At 37.7% G+C, this 20,844-nt stretch overlaps 1 protein-coding gene across 1 annotated transcript; it reads right to left on the bottom strand.

Annotated features, from left to right (window-relative positions):
• Positions 1 to 725: 725 nt before the first annotated feature.
• zgc:113232 (uncharacterized protein LOC541546 homolog) lies at positions 726 to 19,605 on the bottom strand. The gene is made up of 25 exons (XM_067448268.1): positions 19,338 to 19,605; positions 15,377 to 15,461; positions 15,213 to 15,281; positions 13,887 to 14,161; positions 13,746 to 13,799; positions 13,617 to 13,670; positions 13,449 to 13,502; positions 13,288 to 13,341; positions 11,537 to 11,590; positions 11,244 to 11,297; positions 7,545 to 7,598; positions 7,368 to 7,421; positions 7,229 to 7,273; positions 6,945 to 6,998; positions 6,792 to 6,845; positions 6,515 to 6,568; positions 5,714 to 5,785; positions 5,531 to 5,566; positions 5,351 to 5,395; positions 5,228 to 5,260; positions 3,517 to 3,663; positions 3,231 to 3,407; positions 3,052 to 3,142; positions 2,895 to 2,972; positions 726 to 1,421 (listed from the first exon to the last, which is right to left on the bottom strand). Exons 1-25 carry the CDS (start codon positions 19,356 to 19,358, stop codon positions 1,219 to 1,221), a joined length of 1,971 nt encoding a protein of 656 aa, XP_067304369.1. The 5' UTR covers positions 19,359 to 19,605; the 3' UTR covers positions 726 to 1,218.
• Positions 19,606 to 20,844: the final 1,239 nt, after the last annotated feature.

Here is a 20,844-nt window from a genome sequence, read left to right as displayed (position 1 = left end):
AAACCGAGTGTCATTGGCAAACAAATTATACTAGAGCTTTTCAGAGTCCCTTAACCAAGTTGGTTTTAAAATCATGATTGTATGAAGTCATTTCACACAAGTGTGCTGGCAGAATAATCATTGTTGTTCATTGTCAACAATAAACCGCTATTCCGAAAGTTTCAAAGACTCTGTCTTCATTTTTGATCAATGTATTTTACATTTTGTAATACATTTTTGTAATTTTGTAAAATGTCTCTCTCTCTCTCTCTCTCTCTCTCTCTCTCTCTCTCTCTCTCTCTCTCTCTCTCTCTCTCTATCTATATATCTATATATATATATATATATATATATATATATATATATATATATATATATATGCTTGTTTTGACAACCTGATTTATACAAAACAATTATTTAGATGTTTTTAATTGTAGATAAGTCTTCAAGTATTGTTTAGGGAAAATATATAAAACAAGACCATGAGAACCAAATCCAACACCAAATTACATGTACCGATTTTACTTTAATGTATGTGTTTACGAATTTAAAATCCTGTTTTTACATTGAACATTATAGAATTCACAGATTATTAAATGTTTAGTGATGTGAATAAACTTTATTTCCTTGTTATAAACTTAAGCATTTAATCTTTTTCATATGGAAACCAATATGACTGCAAAACATCAACATAAGAGAATGAATTCCTTAATGTATTTTAGTCATTCAAAAATGTTTGCTAACGTCTTGGACACTGATTAGAAATGTTTGTGGTTACACTAAAGTCATATCACACAATCATACACAGTTTACAAAAATGTATCTTTAATTCAGTTTGATTAATCAAAAGGGAAATAAATATTTCCCTGAAACTACAAAGCAAAATAACTGAATTGTCTCTAAATAATTTAAGGCTTGTTTTTAGAGAAATAAAACATGATATTTCAGGGAACAGTAGATGTATATTTAAGATGCTTTACAAAAGTATTTACATGTCTGTACTGACCAAAACCAAAACATGGTTGATGAATGAAAGCAAAAGTGCTGGAAGTAATCATTTGTGTAGTTTCAATTGAGGCCTTCAAACAATCAAACTAGTAAAATAAAACCCGTAGAGACTTGATCTCCAGGACTTGACTACAGTCTGTGACGACTCCAGTCTACACGCAACAGCACTATTTTCATGGTTTCTGATGGAAAGGCCTTTCTGTCCCAGGTCAGTCATAATCCTCCCTGTTCTCAGGCCTGGCTGAGGGGGCCTTTGACCAATCCCATCTCTTTGCGCACTACAGGTGCATGAATGCTGCAGTCTCGTGCCTCACACACTCCAGGTATGCCAGCATCGCCAGCCATGCCAGGCTGACCCACAGGCCCAGGAAACCCACGAGGTCCTTGTGGCCCCTCAATGCCATCTTTAGGTTCTGCTGGATGGCCTGGCAGTCCTGTTAGGAGAAATATATCACAAGTTACTTTAACTACATCCAATTCACAGTTGTTGAGGGCTATTTTAGACCTGTAGATCTTTTAAGGAACAATGTTTCGGTTCACTTTTACAAGGTGACATTTCATCAGTGTACACTGATGAGCCAAAACCATTATGACTACCTGTCTAATATGATATGAAAAACATAGAAGACTCGCTGAACCATGGATTTACAAGACCTCTGAAGGTCTCCTGTGGTATCTGGCACCAAGACATTAACACCATATCGTTTGAGTCCTGTAAATTCCAACTTGCAAGGTGGAGCTGCTGTGGATCGGACTTGTTGCTTCAGCGCATCCTACACATGCTCAACTATATTGATATCTGGGGAATTTGGAGGGCAGGGCAACACCTTGAACTCATGTTCCTCAAGCCTTTCCTGAAAAATGCATGCAATGTGGCAGAGTGCATTGGACTGCTGAAAGAGGCTACTGTCATCAAAGAATACCATTACCATGAAGGAGTGCACAACGTTTAGGTAGGTGGCAAGTGTAAAATTGATGTCCATGTTAATGGCCGGGACCCAGTGTGTCCTAGCAGAAAATTGGCCAGAGCATCACATTTCCCCCACCAGCTGTCATCTTTCCAAATATTGTCCAGTTCCGACATTGCCCATTGTAGGTGCTTTCGACAGTGGACAGGGGTCATCACTCTAACCTGTCTGCGGGTATGCAGCCCCATATGCAGCAGGGTGCGATGCACTGTGTTGTGGCCATCATTAAACATTTCTGTGACTTGTGTCACAATAGACCTTCAGTCAGTTTGGTCCAGATGGTGTAGCCTTTGTTGTCCTCACGCATCAAAGAGCCTTGGGCCCCCACCACCCTTTTTTATGGTTTGTCCCTCCTTGGATCACTGATCTTTTCACCACTCACCACTGCTGACCGGGAGCAACCTACAAGCCTTGCCATTATAGAGATGCTCTGACCCAGTCGTCTGGTCATAACAAGTCTCTCAGGTCTTTACTCCTCTTGCATATTTCTACTGCATCAAACACATTGACTATGAGAACCGATTGTTTGCCATCTAATCAACCCAGATCTTGACATGTGACCTTGTTAGGAGATGCTCAACAGATGCTTCACTTGTGTGACTGGTCAAAATGTTTTGACTTATCAGTTTATAAAAAAATTGGTCCTTCGGGTCTGATTGCTTTCTCAGCAAAACCAAACTTCTCCAGAGTTAATATTCAACAAAACCACTTTGCGTATTTGTTTCGGAAACGGGTGCGTTTTCTTCCTTATTCCCCTTGTTAAGTCTTTTATGGGCATGGCAATCACACTCGTATCTACACCAATAGTTCTGAGACCTCCTGAACAAGGTAGTATCAACCTGACTGATTTGGTGCAGTTCCGAGCATGATTGCTGTGTTTATATAAGGACTGAACTATCCAAAATAACCTTCTAAGTAAACCAGGTGTGAAAACCTTACCTCTAAGGCCTTGGTGACCATCGTGCCCTGGAAGACCTTTTCCAGCATCACCTCTCTGTCCTTTCTGACCTTTAGAACCTTTAGAAAAACACAGATAGCTCATGTGTATGCATAGACTGCTTTTTGTTAAGGTAAAACACTTTTAATGGTGATGTACCTCTATCCCCTGGAGCTCCTTTCTGGCCCTCCAAACCTTTCATGCCTTGGAGTCCTCTTTCTCCTTTAGCACCTAACTTTCCTGCTTTACCCTAAATGAAATGCAGTGGGTTAATTTTATTTTATTTTTTTCAAAATGTAAGAGTGCTTTTATATGACAGGTGACATATATCAGCTCACTGGTTTGCCTGGACTTCCTGGGGGTCCTGTGACACCTGGGGGTCCGATGAGGGTACGGTTGTTGATCGGACAGCCTTGTACGCATTTGGCACGTATGGATGCAGCATACTGGGAGATCTGAGCAGTGACCACACCTTGACACAGCTGCAATACCTGCTCATCTGTCAGTCCTGGACCCTGCACAGAGCGAGTTGTAGAAATATTTTTTTTTTTTGCGTTCAGGCCTAAAACACTTTCATATACCCAAAATTAATTTATTTCTCATAATAATCATGATGATACGCACAGCTTCACCTGGCTCTCCTTTCGGCCCACTCTGTCCTTTTCCTCCCAGGTCTCCTTTAGGTCCTTCATCTCCTCTGGGACCTGGAAGACCTGGAGATCCAATAGGACCAACAAGCCCATCGCGGCCCAAACGACCTTTCACCCCACGCTACGCATAAAACAAATCTAATTTGAAGTGATTTCTGAAGGATCATGTCACACTGAAGAGGTGGACAAAGTACACAACTTCATTACTTGAGTAAAAGTAAAAGTACTACTGGTCAAATATTACTCCATTACAAGTGAAAGTTGTACAAAAAGATTTTTACTTAAGTAAAAGTACAGAAGTATTATTTCAAAAGTACTTAAGTATCAAAAGTAAATTTCTTTTTTTGTCAACTCATTATTTTATTATTGTTGTATAAATGCACACTATGCCATCATGGTTAAGGCCAGTCAGTGATGCTCCATCTGACATACTACCATATAGCTAACTTAAACTAGTTTAAATACTTGTATAAAAGTTACAAAGCTCTTTACAAAGCTGCTGTCACTTTAAGGCCAAAGGCATGCATCATATACAGCGATACACAGAAGAAAAAAAATCAGCCACTGACTTTCAGAGCTGCTACAGAAACGACTTTTGACTTTGAGGACCTTGATAGAAATGTAGTGGAGTAAAAACGATATTTGTCTTTCAGATGTAGTGAAGTTAGTCATAAGTTTCCAGAAAAAAAATTATACTCAAGTAAAGTACAGATACTCAAAAAGTGTACTTAAAGGGTTACTTCAGTGATTAGCATATGGCATTGTATCAGTAGAAACCCTGGAGTATATTCAAATGATTGTGCTTTCCCCCCTCATATCCCCCTGAGACAAGATATTTATGCATTTTATTTCTGAAAAAATTCCTCCTATGATGCAAATTGATGATATTTGCATCATAGGAGGAATGTTTGGCTAAAGGAAAAAGACTACAGCCACCAGGGAGCCATTTCCGCATGTTTTGAACACGCGCGTGGGGGATGGGAGATTACACTCAGAGTTCAGCTGGCAGCTGCAGGCACTCATTTAAACGGAGCTATGGTGAGCAATGTAAGTCTTTTAACTTCTCAAATAAATTTCTATGAAAGTTAAGCTTGCAAAGGCATGAACTGAAACGCGCCAGACTGAACTCGCGTTGTGAATGTATGCCGCGAGTGTAGTCCCGATTACCTCAGCTCTCATCATAAGAGCTCATTCAGCTTATTCAGCTCATTTATCTGACTCCTGTAGTAAGTGCTCAGTGCTGTGATACTCGCGCGGTGACTCACTCATTATATTGAACAGACACGTTCAGTTTTTAATTGTAGTGTCTTCTCCAACTCAGTCACAGTAATCTAGTAGGTGGCTTTGGGAATGGCCTCACAGGGCAGTGAAGCATTCTGGGAATTGTAGTCTTTCATCCCCATGAGGCAAAAATACATTTTCTGTCCTTTCTCAGTCTAGAAGGCACCAAATTCAAAAATAATTTCACATTTCTACTACATTGATGACCCAGTTTAAATACAGATTCATCTTCCCAGCGCTGTAGTACCCCTTTAAGTACAGTACTCAAGTAAATGTACTTAGTTACTGTCCACCTTAAATTGCGTAGTCCGGATTCAAACCTGCATCCTTGTATGTCATGAGCTTGCGGACTACCACTGTTCCACTGTGACGTAAAATAGCTTCACTCAAGAGTGATGACAAACCTGGCCTTTGTCACCACGAGATCCAGCATCTCCCTGGGAAGTAAAACAATGACGGAATTGTGGTTAGGATAAAAACTGTGACTAGTGTAATGGAAACAGGAAGAGAAACTTGATGGCTGGTACCTTATCTCCTTTCACACCCTTCCCCCCTTTTCGTCCTTGTGTCCCCTAAAGGAGTCATGAATTCAATCAATAATTAATTCCAAATAAATTATTTTAATGGTGAGATTATCCTTTTATCTAATGCTTATAAAAAAAGTGTGTGGCTAATATTATACTGATATTATATGCTTTTTATATTACCTTCTCACCATCTGTTCCTGTTTCCCCTTTGGCACCCTGTAAATCAGAACATTTGATAATAATTTTGGATTTTTATAACTACCATGTACTAATAATAGTCATTGTAATTGTGTCAGTTGTAAGAAGCAACAAAAAGTGAAACTAAGCATTTTAATCATTCAGAAAGTAAAATTAGTTGCATACAGTGGGCCCAGGCAAGCCTTTTGGCCCGGGTTTCCCCGGAACTCCTGCATCCCCACTGTCTCCTTGTGGACCCTATGGAGGGTAAATAAAGAAAAAGTCAAATACAATCTCAAGCTTGATCTTTTTAATATGGAAAAAAGAAAAGAAATCCAAGTTGATGTTTTTGATATGGCAAAACATACAGTATTGAACATTGTTTAGTACCGCTTTAAATATATTTTCATTGGTCACATATAAATTAGTAATATTTAATTATATATTTATATAATTATATAATCTTTTGTAATGTAGACAAAATTACATGTTATTATCATGTTTAGACTGTGCTATGCATAGTTTAGTACTGTCTCATTTCCTTTAGGGGGAATAATTGAAGGGAAAATCTGTCTAATCTGAGAAGTAAACACGCCTACACTGCAAGATGTTTAAGGAAACGGGTTCAGTGTAATGAAACTGTTAAAGATAAAAATAGAAGCTAGTGCAGACAGAGTAGTTTCCCTTTCAGTCTCGGGACTGTCACACAGTCAGGTGATTCCCCCACCATTCAGGGAAAATTCCCCTCTGGATCAATGTTAAACCAATTTAAACAGATAATCTATCAGATTTCTGGTGATTTCCAACAAACAACATGGTGTCTTCCCACTGAATAATAACATGGATTTTGTTTTGATCTAGAAGAGATCAGATGTCATGTCGACAGATAAACCTTGTTTGGCTTCACATGGTTTCTGTTTGTCACAAGAATTTGAAATATTCAAGAGGTGTAATATCGGCCCAAAGGGCCAAAATCCTATAGCTTACCACACTTCCTACTCTTCCAGATGGCCCCCTCAGACCACGATCACCTTTCAAACCCTGAGGAAAAGAGGAAGATGGAAATGTACAAACTTTCTGAATTCCTTTGAAACTATTTTAGAAATTTCCATAGTAAATTTCCCAAATAATTACGAAGAAATGGCAAGTGAATTAAATGAAATAGTATTTTCCACCTCCATAATCTCTGTTTTAACAACTTTGAAAAAGCAATTTTATATATACACACACTCAGACACATTTATACTCCTGTATTTTCTCTTACCTTAGGTCCAAAAAGCCCAGGCACCCCCTCAACTCCTGGAACACCCAGGGGACCCTGGAAAATATATTACTATTATTAGTTCAGAAAAAAACTTCAGGATTTTTTCCCCCATATTGACAATGGATTTTGTATCAGAGACCGTTTGCTACTTACATCCTCTCCCGGCTCCCCATCACTTCCTGGCAAGCCACCTGTACCTTTAGCACCCTGAAGATGATAGCAGATGGAAAGAGAAATTTGCCTACTGTAATACCAAAAGTTAGTCACAGAGTGCTGATTCAAGGAAAAGCTTTTAGTTGGAATTGTCAAATGTGAAGTGTTTGCTTATAGAACATTGTTAGTATATTATTCTAGATAAGACAAAGGGATATTCCAATGTGCTAATCTCTATCTTAGTTAAGGTCTGATAACCATCATCTCATTTTATGAAAACAGACCTTTGGTCCTGTAACGCCACGCTCTCCTGGAACTCCTGTATAACCCTAATAACATGATGAAAAATAGTGGTAAATTTAGATTACTATCAGGATTTTTCCCTAAATGTGATAAAGAGAAAGGCTGTGAGTGTTTTTCCACCAAGTAACCCTGCTCTCCACGGTCTCCTGAGAATCCAGGTGCTCCCATCTGACCCTAATGATACAAATCAGGAAATGAAGGTTTAGCCAGCAGCAGTAACTACAGGAGTAATAAAGTGTGTCATAATAATAATGACTAGTCTGTGAATTAGATATGCCCATGAGTCTTGGTGCCAACCTTCTGTCCCTCTCGTCCCTCAGGACCCTGTTTTCCTGTTTTACCAACGGAACCCTGTTGAGAGATGGGGAGACTCAAGACAAGTCTGGACAGATCAAGACTCAACTGGAAATGTATTAGGTCTGTTACATGAGAAGCTGACAATTTTAGGCTTTTTACATTAAATATCAATGTTTTAAATCAGAGGTGCCAAACTCAGTTCCTGGAGAGCCACCGTCCTTCAAAGTTGTCCCAACCCTGCTCCAAAACACATAGCTGTAGTTTTTAAATAATCATGAAGGACTTGATTCAGCTGGATCAAGCGCATTTAATCAGTGTAGAGTTTTGTACCCCAGTATTGCTTGACAGACTGCAAGCCACTGCTTTGTTTGCTTGAAAAGTCATGCCACATATAGTTCCACAGTTGATATATCACTTGCAACAACAACAACAACAAAAAACCACACACGCGGCACAAAATGGGAAATGAAACTTGTGATATTAACATTAATCAGAATAGGGAAGCACTTCTCATGAATTCTGACTATTAACAGCATTTAAATTTTTTAAGTCATTTATCATCCCCTTTTTGAAGGGACTGTCCCAATAGAGCAGCGGTTTCTGTGTACCCCCTATCTTCCACTTCACTGTCACAACTATTCCATTAAGGAATAGATATTGATTTTCGGGTGCATTTTTTAAAATCTTCATAAAGCCTAAGGAAAAGCTTCTCTAACTCTATTAAATGTGTCATATTCTGATTCTAATTCTAATTTAAGTATTAATGTACAGCTCAGAGGTGGCAGGAATGCTATTACAATGGCATAAATAATGTTACGAGATAACGTTTCCAATACAAAATGTTAAATTGAGAAATATGACATGATGGTTAAAAACTAAGCGAAACTTTTAAAATATTAAACCAAAACTGCCAGTAGGTGGCGGCAAGTCACTGCCTGTTTCTGAAATCGCACTATTTTAAGGGACAGCCATTTGTAGTGGTTTCTGAAACCTTTATCTGGATCCCAAATGGCACCCTAAACCTTCATGGTCTTTCTCCGAGTCTGCACTTTTGTGAAGTGAAGCCACTTTTACTGCTGGGTAAGGACCTCTGTAGCTCGCAAACTTGCAGGCTCAGCTGAAGTGTGCATTGAGGGCGCATAACGGCCGCAAAGGGGGCGCTCACGAGCACCCTTCTGAAACCTAAAATGATGAATGGTACACCCATATGGTCTCATGGACTTAGCGGAAATGCACACACACGGCAGACATTTTAAGTCCACAAGACCTTAAAGGTCCTGTTCTTCGCGATTCCATCTTTCAAACTTTAGTTAGTGTGTAATGTTGCTGTTAGAGCATAAATAATACCTGTAAAATTATAAAGCTCAAAGTTCAATGCCAAGCGAGATATTTTATTTAACAGAAGTTCCCTTTCAAAGCCTACAGCGTTGGCCGGTTTGGACTACAGCAGGAAGTGCAGGGATGTAATGACGTCACTAGAACCGTTTGTTGACTAACAAGAACACGCAAAATAGGGGGCGTGGTCTTGTTGCTCTCCCACGTGGAGAAGAGTGCGCATTCAGCGCTTGCATCTCCCCATTATGGTAAGAGGCGGGACCTTTCCGGGCAAAGTGCGCTAAGCTGCTGTCCAATCACAACACGGGAAGCACTGGCCCAATCAGAACTCGTTATGTATTTCTGAAGGAGGGACTTCATAGAACAAGGAAATCATCAGGCCGTTTTTAGGACAGAGGAAACAGCGGTGTGCAGATAAGTAAATTGTGGGAAAAATACTGTGTTTTTACATGCAAAACATGAACTCATGTTATATTGCACACTGTAAACATAATCAAAGCTTCGAAAACACGCGATGGATGGATAGAGGCCAATGGGCAAATTTGGCCAGGATGCCGGGGTTACACCCCTACTCTTTTTCCGTAGGACATCTTGGGATTTTTTATGTCCAGAGAGTCAGGACCTCGGTTTAACGTCTCATCCGAAGGATGGTGCTCTTTAACAGTACAGTGTCCCCATCACTATACTGGTGCGTTAGGAACCACACAGACCACAGCGTGAGCGCACCCTGCTGGCCTCATCAACACCTCTTCTAGCAGCAACCTGGTTTTGCAGTTGGTCTCCGATCCAGGTACTGACCAGGCTCAACCCTGCTTAGCTTCAGCGGGAAACCAGTCTTGGGCTACAGGGTGATATGGCTGCTAGCTACAACTAAGAATTGTGCCATTTTGGATTCATCCATAGTGACTGTTATGGAGCACCCATTAAAACCCATAAGCGTGCAGCTGTGGTAACTAGAGCAGAGCTGGCAACCCGGATGCAGAAACACTGCTGACTTCGTTGATTGGTCAATAGGGGGAGGGTGGAGCTTCAGGCAAAACACAACATCATGTCAACATCAACATCAGTTGAGGGCTGCAACAACAACTTTTAAAAGACAATATTCTGGCCGGACTACTGTTGTCAGTGATAATAAGTATTTAAAATGAACATTATTTCTAAATGTCTAGAGACATATCAGGACCATTTTATGATTAATTGAAATACATTTCTTACATACAGTTCCTTTAAAATAATAATTTACAGCAAGTACAAACTATGCAAAGGTGACAGCCTCATTTTCATTCACTCCCTCAAGGGAACTATGTTGAATAAATAGGGAATCGTGAATGAGAGTAAAGGGGGTGATTTCGGACAAAGCCACTGTCTTAATTAGTTATCAAGTCATTCATTCAAAAATTAAGTAAGTGGCAATATTCATGAATGGGCCATTGACTCTCCTAATACGCTATTTGATTCGCTAAGGCAACAGACTCTGCTCACAAAATATGCACATTGCTTATGTGGATGCAATAAGTTGACTGCAAAAGAGGAGGTAATTTGATTGGATGTCATGTCATTGACATTTAATTTAATTTTCATTTTTCTTTCATTTACTCTTATTGCTTATGGTCATGATAATAATAAATAATAATGCGTTCGATTAATATAGCGCTTTTCAAGGTACTCAAAGCGCTTTACATTAAAGGGGGGAATCTCCTCAACCACCACCAATGTGCAGCATCCACCTGGATGATGCAACGGCAGCCATTTTGCGCCAGAACGCTCACCACACACCAGCTGATTGGTGGAGAGGAGACAGAGTGATAAAGCGAATCAGGAGAGGGGGATTATTAGGAGGCCGTGATGGACAGGGGCCAATGGGCAAATTTGGCCAGGATGCCGGGGTTACACCCCTACTCTTTTTCCGAAGGACATCCTGGGATTTTTAACGACCACAGAGAGTCAGGACCTCGGTTTAACGTCTCATCTGAAGGACAGTGCTCTTTGTCAGTATAGTGTCCCCATCACTATACTGGGGTGTTAGGACCCACACAGACCACAGGGTGAGCGCCCCCTGCTGGCCTCACTAACACCTCTACCAGCAGCTACCTGGTTTTCCCATTTGGTCTTCCATCCAGGTACTGACCAGGCTCAGCTCTGCTTAGCTTCAGTGGGAAACCAGTCTTGGGCTACAGGGTGATATGGCTGCTGGTGATACATTAATTAAAAAATTGATAAATGGGTATTAAAATTATTAAATGAGCTAATCTTTCAGCAGAGTTTCTGTGGACCTATTGACCTGATTTGAACCAGCAACCATCTGGTCACTAAATTTCAGCAAAAACACCACATAACATTTGTAAAAGATGAGGAGTGACCTACCTTAACACCTTTACCTCCTGGTTTTCCAGATTTACCTTTTGGGCCAACAGGACCCTGTAGTGAGTGAGAAAAATATTGTCTCAGATTAATTTCATCTGGGACTTTGTTAGAAATCTATTATATGATATAACAAGATGCATTAGCTAGACTACAAAGATGCGTCTTTGACTTATAATATGGAGGCCTATCACAGCTATGTGATCTGCATTCCTGACTGAAATGAAAAACATTCATAGTAATGTGGAGAGGAAACCCTGGTTATGATGTGTTACTGAAGATGCTATTTTTCTCACAGTCTTTCCAGAGAGACCCACTCCTCCACGAGGACCCTCTATTCCGACATTACCCTGCGTGGAACAAATAAACTCAATTTCAATCACATTTATGAATGCAAGTCAAAATAGCTAAATTATATAATAAGATCTATAATAACTAAATAAAATAATACAAATAAAAAACAATATTGTCTAATTTGAAAATGTATAATATTAAATTGCATTGAATTTCATTGTGGATAATCCTTAGCCTACATACAACTACTATAACCAAGAATCTTTTCCACTCATCATGAACTATTACTGACGTTTTTTAAGAGCAAGCTAACAAATGATCTAACACTATCTAGTTTACTTTAATTAATGTCTTAATTGTAACTTAATTGGGAAAATCCCCAATTTGTTGCCTTTGTTAGTAAGATACGTTAAGATACATTCATTTGAACAAGTACAGTTATCAGAGTGCAGTTATCTCTTTAGTTACATTTACCAAAGTCATCTTGAAAGTCATTCAACCTCAAGACAACTGAAAACGTTGAGAGAACGAACATCACTGAAGGTGACTTCATTGATGTTGATTCCTTAAAAAAAAATGTTTTGAAGTCACCATTATGACCATTAGTTTTCTGTTTTTTTGGGGCACTTTTAATTTAAATATTTTTTTCTTATCAATACTATTACAAAACAGATTTAAGTGCAAATTAAATAGTCAAATAAAGCCAGAAAATAGTAAAACAGGGCATTTTTTTTATTTATTCATGCGGGAATGCACTCTGGGAGTCAGCATTGGCGTAATAATACTCGTGGCTGAGAATAAGTCAAGTATACTTAAAGGGTTAGTTCACCCAAAAATGAAATTGATGTCATTAATGACTCAACCAAATGCCGTTCCACACCCGTAAGACCTCCGTTCATCTTCGGAACACAGCTTAAGATATTTTATATTTAGTCCAAGAGCGTATCCAAGTGCATGCACACTATACTGTCCATGTCCAGAAAGGTATAATAAAAACATCATCAAAGTAGTCCATATGTGACATAAGTTGGTTAATTAGAATCTCTTGAAGCATCGAAAATACAATTTTGGTCCATAAATAACAAAAACTACGACTTTATTCAGCATTGTCTTCTCTTCCTTGTTTGAGTTTAATCCTCAAATAAAGATTCAAATGGTTATGAATCAGTGTATTGATTCATGATTCGGATCACGTGCCAAACTGCTGAAATCACTTGACACTGGAGATCCGAATCATTGATCGATTCACTGATTCATAACCGTTTGAATCTTTATTTGAGGATTGAACACAAACAAGGAAGAGAAGACAATACTGAATAAAGTCGTAGTTTTTGTTATTTTTGGACCAAAATGTATTTTCGATGCTTCAAGAGATTCTAATCAACCAACTGATGTCACATATGGACTACTTTGATGATGTTTTTATTCTCTTTCTGGACATGGACAGTACAGTGCGCATACACTTGCATACACTCTCGGACTAAATATAAAATATCTTAAACTGTGTTCCGAAGATGAAAGGAGGTCTTACGGGTGTGGAACGACATGAAGGTGAGTCATTAATGACATATATTTCATTTTTGGGTGAACTAACCCTTTAAAGTTTTATGGTAACGTATACAAGTACACAAGGTACCTAAAGTTGTAGTAAGCTTCATCAACTCAAAAATGATGAACTAATTTGCTTGTAAAAATGAAGCAATACAGTTCCACAGATTTTCTAAGTAAACTCAACTTAGCTACAGTGTATTACCTTTAATCCAGATAAGCCAGTTTCACCTGGGTCCCCTGGTAACCCGGGAAGGCCCTATGAAGAAGAGCAAGCAAGCTACATATTAGAGACTCATCCGGAGTTATCGAATTAACACAACATAATGTAGGCAATAGAAAAGTTTTTCAAAAGTCTAGCCTCACAATTGCACCAAAGAAACCAGATGCACCATCCTCTCCATCAGGCCCAGAGTCGCCCTAAACAGAAGACAAATAACATTGAGCCAGTTATTTGCCAGATGCATGCTTTGAACAACTCCTGATATTATGAACAGGATGCAGATTGAACAAGTGTTTCCTGGTGTCTCTCACCTCAGGACCAGTGTCTCCTCCTCTTCCTCTAACTCCTTTGGTTCCTTTGTAACCCTAATAAAATGACATCCAGTTTTCTTGCACTTAATTATTTAATGTTGCATAACACCATAAACATTCAAATCTTACCTCCCTTCCTTGGACCCCAGGGAACCCCTGTTTGCCTTGAAGACCCCTAGAACCCTACAAGAAAATATAATCATATTGAAGAACGCATTTTACTTTAAAAGAAAGCAATGTTTAGCATTTGAAGGCATGGCAATAATCAACCTTGGGTCCAGCGAAGCCTCCAAAACCCGGCTCTCCTGCTTCACAGTCACATTCAGTGGGTCCCTCCTGCCCCAGCTCAGCGTCTCCTCCATATGGCACCTGTGCTATTAAGGTTTTATCCTCTTTGGCGTAATCAAACGATTCCACGACTGTGGCATACGGGTATGTTTCCTCAGTGATCATGGTGACCATGGTGGCTGCAGGTGCATAGGGGTCGAAGCCAGATGCTGAGTGCTCATCTTCATTGGTGCGTTTGGACTCTGCAGGATACTTCACTGAGGAAGCAGAAAAAAGACACTGAGGCACCCACTGCTCCTGACTGCAATCTGCTGGATATATTGGTATAAAACACATTATGGTGACATAATCTAAAAGGTTTAAAAATGGACCTTCTTTTAATGTAATTTAAGGTTTCTTTGGTAACATTTTATTTTACAGCGTCTTTGTTACATGTACTTACCATAGTAATAACAGTAAATTATGCATAATTATATGAAACTAATCCTAAACCAAACCCTAATCCTAACCCTATAGTAAGTGCATTATTAATTAATATTACTCAGTACCTAAATATATAATTACAATGTAACAATGACACCTTAAAATGAAGTGTAACCTTTCTTTTGCTAACATTAGTAAACTACATTAGTTACCATAAACTATTAATGCAAAAAATACTTCTAAGCATGAATTAATCTTAGTTAAAGTTAATTTAACAAATTGCTCATGTCAGTGATGATATTTACAACTAATGTTAATTAATTGGACCTTGTTGTAAAGTGTTAATATAATAGAATAGAATATAATATTTCAGAATACAAAATATTTCAGTGTTGTAATTGCAGATTAACTTGAAAAATGTATAAGCTAATTAAAGAGAAAAATGTGAGAATCTATTGTGTAAATGTCCAAGTATTTTTGCATTTATATATATAACAAGTATTAATATATATAACATTTATAAAAAAAAGTACATACTCAAATAAAAAAGAAAGTATACAAAATATAGGTTTTCAAAATGGATTGCATTTTTAATTTAAATTATATTTATATTGCACAAAGTAAACAATGCCGTTTTTGCATTAAATAACAATGTACCAGTGATATGAGATTTATGAATTTTCAACTTTTAATGTTTTTGAATAAATGAGCATTTTTAATGCAACACCGAAAAATCATGTTCAACTTGCAGAAGAGGGTTTAACATTGTTGAAACGTGAATATCAAAATAAAAATAGGTAATACAGCACGACTAAGTGTCATTTGGGGGGATTCTTTATGTTTTTTGGGGGTTTTTTGTAGTATGAAGAGTAACATCTTATTTACCACTGTCAGAGTGTCCAGAATGTTCCTCATGTCGATCGACTAAGGAGCCTTCATACATGTGTTCTTCTCCTGTGATTGTAAAAATGGAGAAACAATTCTCTGCCATTTTAATGTTTTATTGGCTATTTATACATGCAAGCATGTTGGTGGGGATGTTGTCTTACCTGATTGTGAACCAGAGTAATCTTGCTGTGCCTGAGCATGCAGGACACACAACAGGAACACCGAGCTGAGGGATACAGCCAAAACCTGACATCAACAAATCAAACAAATGCATAGGAATTTGTTACAGTAACATAATGTAGCAACTCTACACAAGTCAAAGTGTAGATAAAATAATGATTCAAAGCTGCAGTCTGTGACTTTTTGGGCTCTGCGGTTAATGGACTGCGTCCGTCTTGCAGAAGAAGACTTTAGCTGGAGCTACTTCTGTCTGTTAATGTCTACACTGTAAAAAAAAATGTAAGTAACATGGTTGCCTTCAAATTTTGAGTTTATTGAAATAAAATAAAAAATTGAGTTGATACAATAAAGAAAATTGGTTTCATAAATAGAAACTCAAAATATTATTGTATCTGTCCACATAAAAAAATTTATAAATCATGAAAATAGCACAAGTTGGCATATTTCACTGCGTCATTACAAGTAAAACACAAACAATTACCCAATAATGCTTACAAAATACTTTTTGTAATATGCTCACAAAATAATATTTGAGTAAAAGGTTGTCAATTCTAAAAAAAAATCATTGCTCTCAAATTTTTAATTTCAATGAACTCAAAACTATAAGGCAACCAGTTAACTTATTTTTTATTTATTAATTTGTTTACAGTGTATGGTGAGTCTCGCAGGGACTGTGCTCCTCTGCAGCGGTTCCTACCAGACCAGTCTGAAATAGTCCCAATTTAATTGGGACTATTTCAGACTAATTTGGTAGGAACCTCTGCAGAGTTGATACAATAAATCTTGAACACAAAAAAAGTTACGGACAGCAGCTTTAATTTAATAAATTTAATTTAATGGGCTGTTTAATGCTTAAATCTGATTGGCTGACATTCTAAGGAGTGCGTGTTTTAGGGAAATACCTATGGGAAACGCACAGCAAAAGTAGGTCTTGACCGCATTACAGTTCCATATCACTACGCCAAATGATTTCAGTGCTATCAGTGACTGAAGAATAATAGAGGCTTTGGTTTAGATGTGTAAGAAGTTAGTCCTGCACACAACAGCGTTTTAAGGACACAATCTGGGAAATGTCTTGAAATTCATATTCTGTGCAATGTTTTGAGGTGTAACTGTAGCGGAATAATTGACTCCAGGCCTGAAAACATAATACACACCAGAGGTGTATAAGGCCACAGTAAACCTTTAAAATAATGGTCATTAGTTAACATTAGGTTAATATATTAACTAACATGAACTAACCATGAGCAGTCCATGTGTTTATGTATTTGTTAATATTTTTTTTACATTAGTTAATAATAACACAGCTGTTCGTGGATTGTTAATGTTAGTTCATGGTGCATTAACTAATGTTGACAAGATTTTAATAATGTATTATTAAACGTTGAAATTAACATTAACAAAGATACATAAATGCTTTATATGTGCAGTTCATTATTAGTTCATGTTATCTAATATTAAAGACCATTAGCCTATTCTAAAGTGTTACCCATTAGCTGAACTTATGTGTGCATTTTTGTAATAATTCAACGGCCCATCGTCAATTATTCCCTAATACATAGTGTTACAAATGGATTTCAAACTTCATTAGAGATACGGATGATCTATTTACATATAGAACAGTGATCTGTCCTTTTAACTGGGCCATTGGAACGACTCCCCTTATGATGTGATGTGGTTCCACAAAATATTTATTCCTTAAACTGGGGTTTTCCCTTGTCATTATAACCTTAAGTCATGTTTCCACTTTGCTAAAAGACATTTTGTTATACGTTACTCCAGTTCCTTGTCCAAGCATTGTTTTGCTGGAACAGTAACTGAAGCTGATTTTTTTTCTCTTTCTGTCAGGCTTCTGTCTGTGCTTAAATTAACTCTCTTCCTGTTTTGCACTTCCTCATGTGATTTGATCAAATGTCACTAATGATGTCATGGAACACAGTATTAAAAAATATAATAAAATTACAATTATAGACAGTAATTAAACCGTGCTGACGGAATCTTTTTCAAAAAGTGTGATAAAGATAGATGTGTGATTTCCCAAATAAACATGTAGTGATATTTATGATATATATTTTGGTAAGAGGCTGCATGAGAGGCTAAGCTCAAAGCACGTTGTTGTATAACCCCCTCTAGTGGTCATTGTTAAACAGGCACACAACTATCCAAAACTCCCTATAAAAAAATCACCTTACAAAAATTCAGCCAAGAACATAAACAGTTTATGTAAATGTAAAATTGACGGTCTAGGGGTGATTTCAATCAGGTCCTCTGAATGCCGACTGCATTACAGTTCTCATGCTGCTCTCACATTCCAGACTAGACTGTTGAAAGGCTGTTTTCTTTTCATTCTTAATACAGTCTGTAGAATCTCTCTCTCTCTCTCTCTCTCTCTCTCTCTCTCTCTCTCTCTCTCTCTCTCTCTCTCTCTCTCTCTCTCTCTCTCTCTCTCTCTCTCTCTCTCTCTCTCTCTCTCTCTCTCTCTCATATACTGTATATGACTTTCTTAGTGTTTCCTTGGTCTTTGTATATGTTTCTGGTACTTTCATTTTTAACATGGTTATATTTTTTTTAATGTCAATGCACCTTTTTAAAATGATTTGCCCTTTCTTCTTCTTAGCAATTCACTTACAAAGCAGTACTGCATGCCCATCTCAGGGCATACAGTACACATCACGTGACCTCTGACCTTTCCAACAAATACCAAATGCTTATGTAGTCAACTGACATTTTTTTCAGGTCACTTGTTAAATGGCAGATAGCCAACAGGATTAAGCAATGCCTTTTTTTTAAGCAGAAATTAATCATTTTAGTAAGTATTTTAGTTTTTATTTTATTAAAAAAAATAATTTTTAATTTTTTATGCAGCAATGACAAAATTGATAGTAAATATTTATAATATTACAATTTCCATTTTTTAATAAATGCTGTTTATTTGAACCTTCCATGTCAAAGAATACTGAAGAGAAAAAAAAAACATATTATTGAACAGCACATGTATTCAACATTGATAATAAAATATATGTATTGAGCTCCAATTTAAAATATTGATGGTGTAAATTCAGTTCAAATGACCTCACATTAATCCAGGGACTAAATTAAATATTATTTTGAGAATGAATATTACACTTCATAACTATTTTAGTGAAATGCAAAGGAGGGAAAAAGGCTCATAATTTAAAAGATATATATACATTGACATTGAAAGATGTTAATTGTAAATGTAAGAAAAAGACATTAAATACATTTTTTTTAACACTTGAAACATAGAAAGAAGGCAAAGACCAAGGAAACACTAAGAAAGTCATAACTTATACAGCTTGCATTTCTTCTAATTCGCCACAACCTGAATGAGTAACAGCAGAGCTTAACTCATAGGGCCAAAGAATTGGGTTCCCCACCAACCCACAGGCCCTCTGGGACACTGAGGTGTTTTATATGAGTGACACACACATTTTCACTAGTCCCTCATATAGTTAGTAAATAATACTGAAATCAGAAAAATTATGTAACATTATTCGTCTAATATCTGGTCAAAATAATAGGTTATTGATAGCATACATTAAGGAATGTAAAACTATACTTCTGTAAAGACCCATAAAAGCATGTCAAACTATTTCTGTAGCCTGTGATATCTCCATGCATTTGATAGTTGTAAAAATAAGCACACTATGCCTGAAAGTCAGATTAATACAAAACAACTTAAAATGGACTAATTAACAGTCCATTGGTGGAAAGCATCGCCAAAATGAATTCTCCTCAGCGACCCACACTTTGTTTGCTTTTTATAAGACTGTCCTTGAAACCAAACCAATATGAACCAGACAACAAAACTACCGTATATTACCAAACATATGATCTGAACAACTGAATAAGGATAAATAAAGCATAGGTGATTCCACTCTGAATTCCCCCTACATTTTAGTTACCCATCCTGCATCTTACCTTCACCCTGGAGGCTTCCATGGCCAGCAGCCTCCTGCCCAGGTTTTCAGGTGCTTTACAGACACAGAGCTCCGACCCCTCGGATTAGCTCAGTCAAGGGGCTTTTAGAGAACACAGAGAGCACTGTTTCAATGAGAAGCTGCAGTGGTCCTCAAAGCATTCTCCCTCCTTGCATGCGATGCTGGTCCCCTCCGTTCTGAGACAGACGAACAGACGTCCTGGTCCTTCACCAGAATCTCCCAGGCTCCCAACTCTCCTCATCTGGGTGAGAAATACCTGAGCCTTCCCCAAACAAACATACTCCATTACACAGAGAGTAGTGAGGAGTAAAGGCACTGTTAAAATAATACTCCCATTAGAGAGGCATCACTATTCTTTACTGTATGACATTAATGAATTAGAATTTATTACATTTCTTTTTTGATGTAGTACACATGGTTTACTGCTATAATGTGTAAACCTGAATTGCAAGCTGCGATTTTCAATGACCTTTTTTGACCTCCTTGGAAAAATGTGCCATTGATGTAACAGATTTCTCAAAATCCATACCAGGTGGCTATCCATACCTCTTAGCAACAGAAAGAAATATCCAATGAACAGCTAAAGCCTGAATAGAAATCAGGCGGAAAAAAAAATAAGCAAGATTATGTGCACCAACTTAATAAAAAAGAAGAGCTCTCCTATAACTGAGAGTTGAGTCTATCAACTCCCCATAACTATAAGCAGCATACATATAAGCATTTATTTTTAAACTACAGTTTTAAAAGGTTTACGTGTTTAATAGACTAAAGGGTGAATATTCTCTGGAATATGCAAACATATAGCTATTTGCGAGTTTGTTTATTTTTCTTAGAGAGCAGAAAAGCTTTCATAGACACCAGGCCCAGAAAACGACCGTGTTCGCATCTTGAAATCATCAACTGACGAAACACGTCTCTACAGAATAATAAGCACGTGTAATTTAGTAGCCCCGCTCACCGATTCATCAGATCACGTTAGCCAGCAGCAATAAACATGCCGAAGAATATAGCAAGATATTGTGCTATTCCTGGTTGTGGAAGAACACAGTCGCTGCATAAGCTTCCTTCAGATCATAATATTAGGAATGTGTGGTTCGACTTAATTTTTAATGAAGTTCCAGCTCACGTGGGAAGACATGCTGTTCACTTAATTTCACATTAGGATCATTTGTAAACAAGTCTTACAATACAATTCTTCTATAATGGATCTGACAGGATGAATGGTGCAACACACTTATGTGAGTAAAATTGTTTTTATATGTAATATTGCATTGTTATAGATAGTTTTTCTTATTAGTTTGTGTCTAACAGAACATAGCTTTAGCACACTGGACTCAGACATGTATGGGCCAGGGCTCGCAAAGCCCAACATATGTGTTTTCCAGACGGGCTACCAAAACGGAAGCCCGTCAGCAGGCCTATGAATCTCGTAATATTCCTTTCTTGTTCTGCTATTCTCTCTCTCTTAACTTGACATTTGAAGGACG

Source organism: Pseudorasbora parva, chromosome 7 (assembly GCF_024679245.1).
Source record: "Pseudorasbora parva isolate DD20220531a chromosome 7, ASM2467924v1, whole genome shotgun sequence".
In the NCBI taxonomy this organism is placed as follows: domain Eukaryota; kingdom Metazoa; phylum Chordata; class Actinopteri; order Cypriniformes; family Gobionidae; genus Pseudorasbora; species Pseudorasbora parva.
This window is presented reverse-complemented; position numbering and strand designations above follow the sequence as displayed.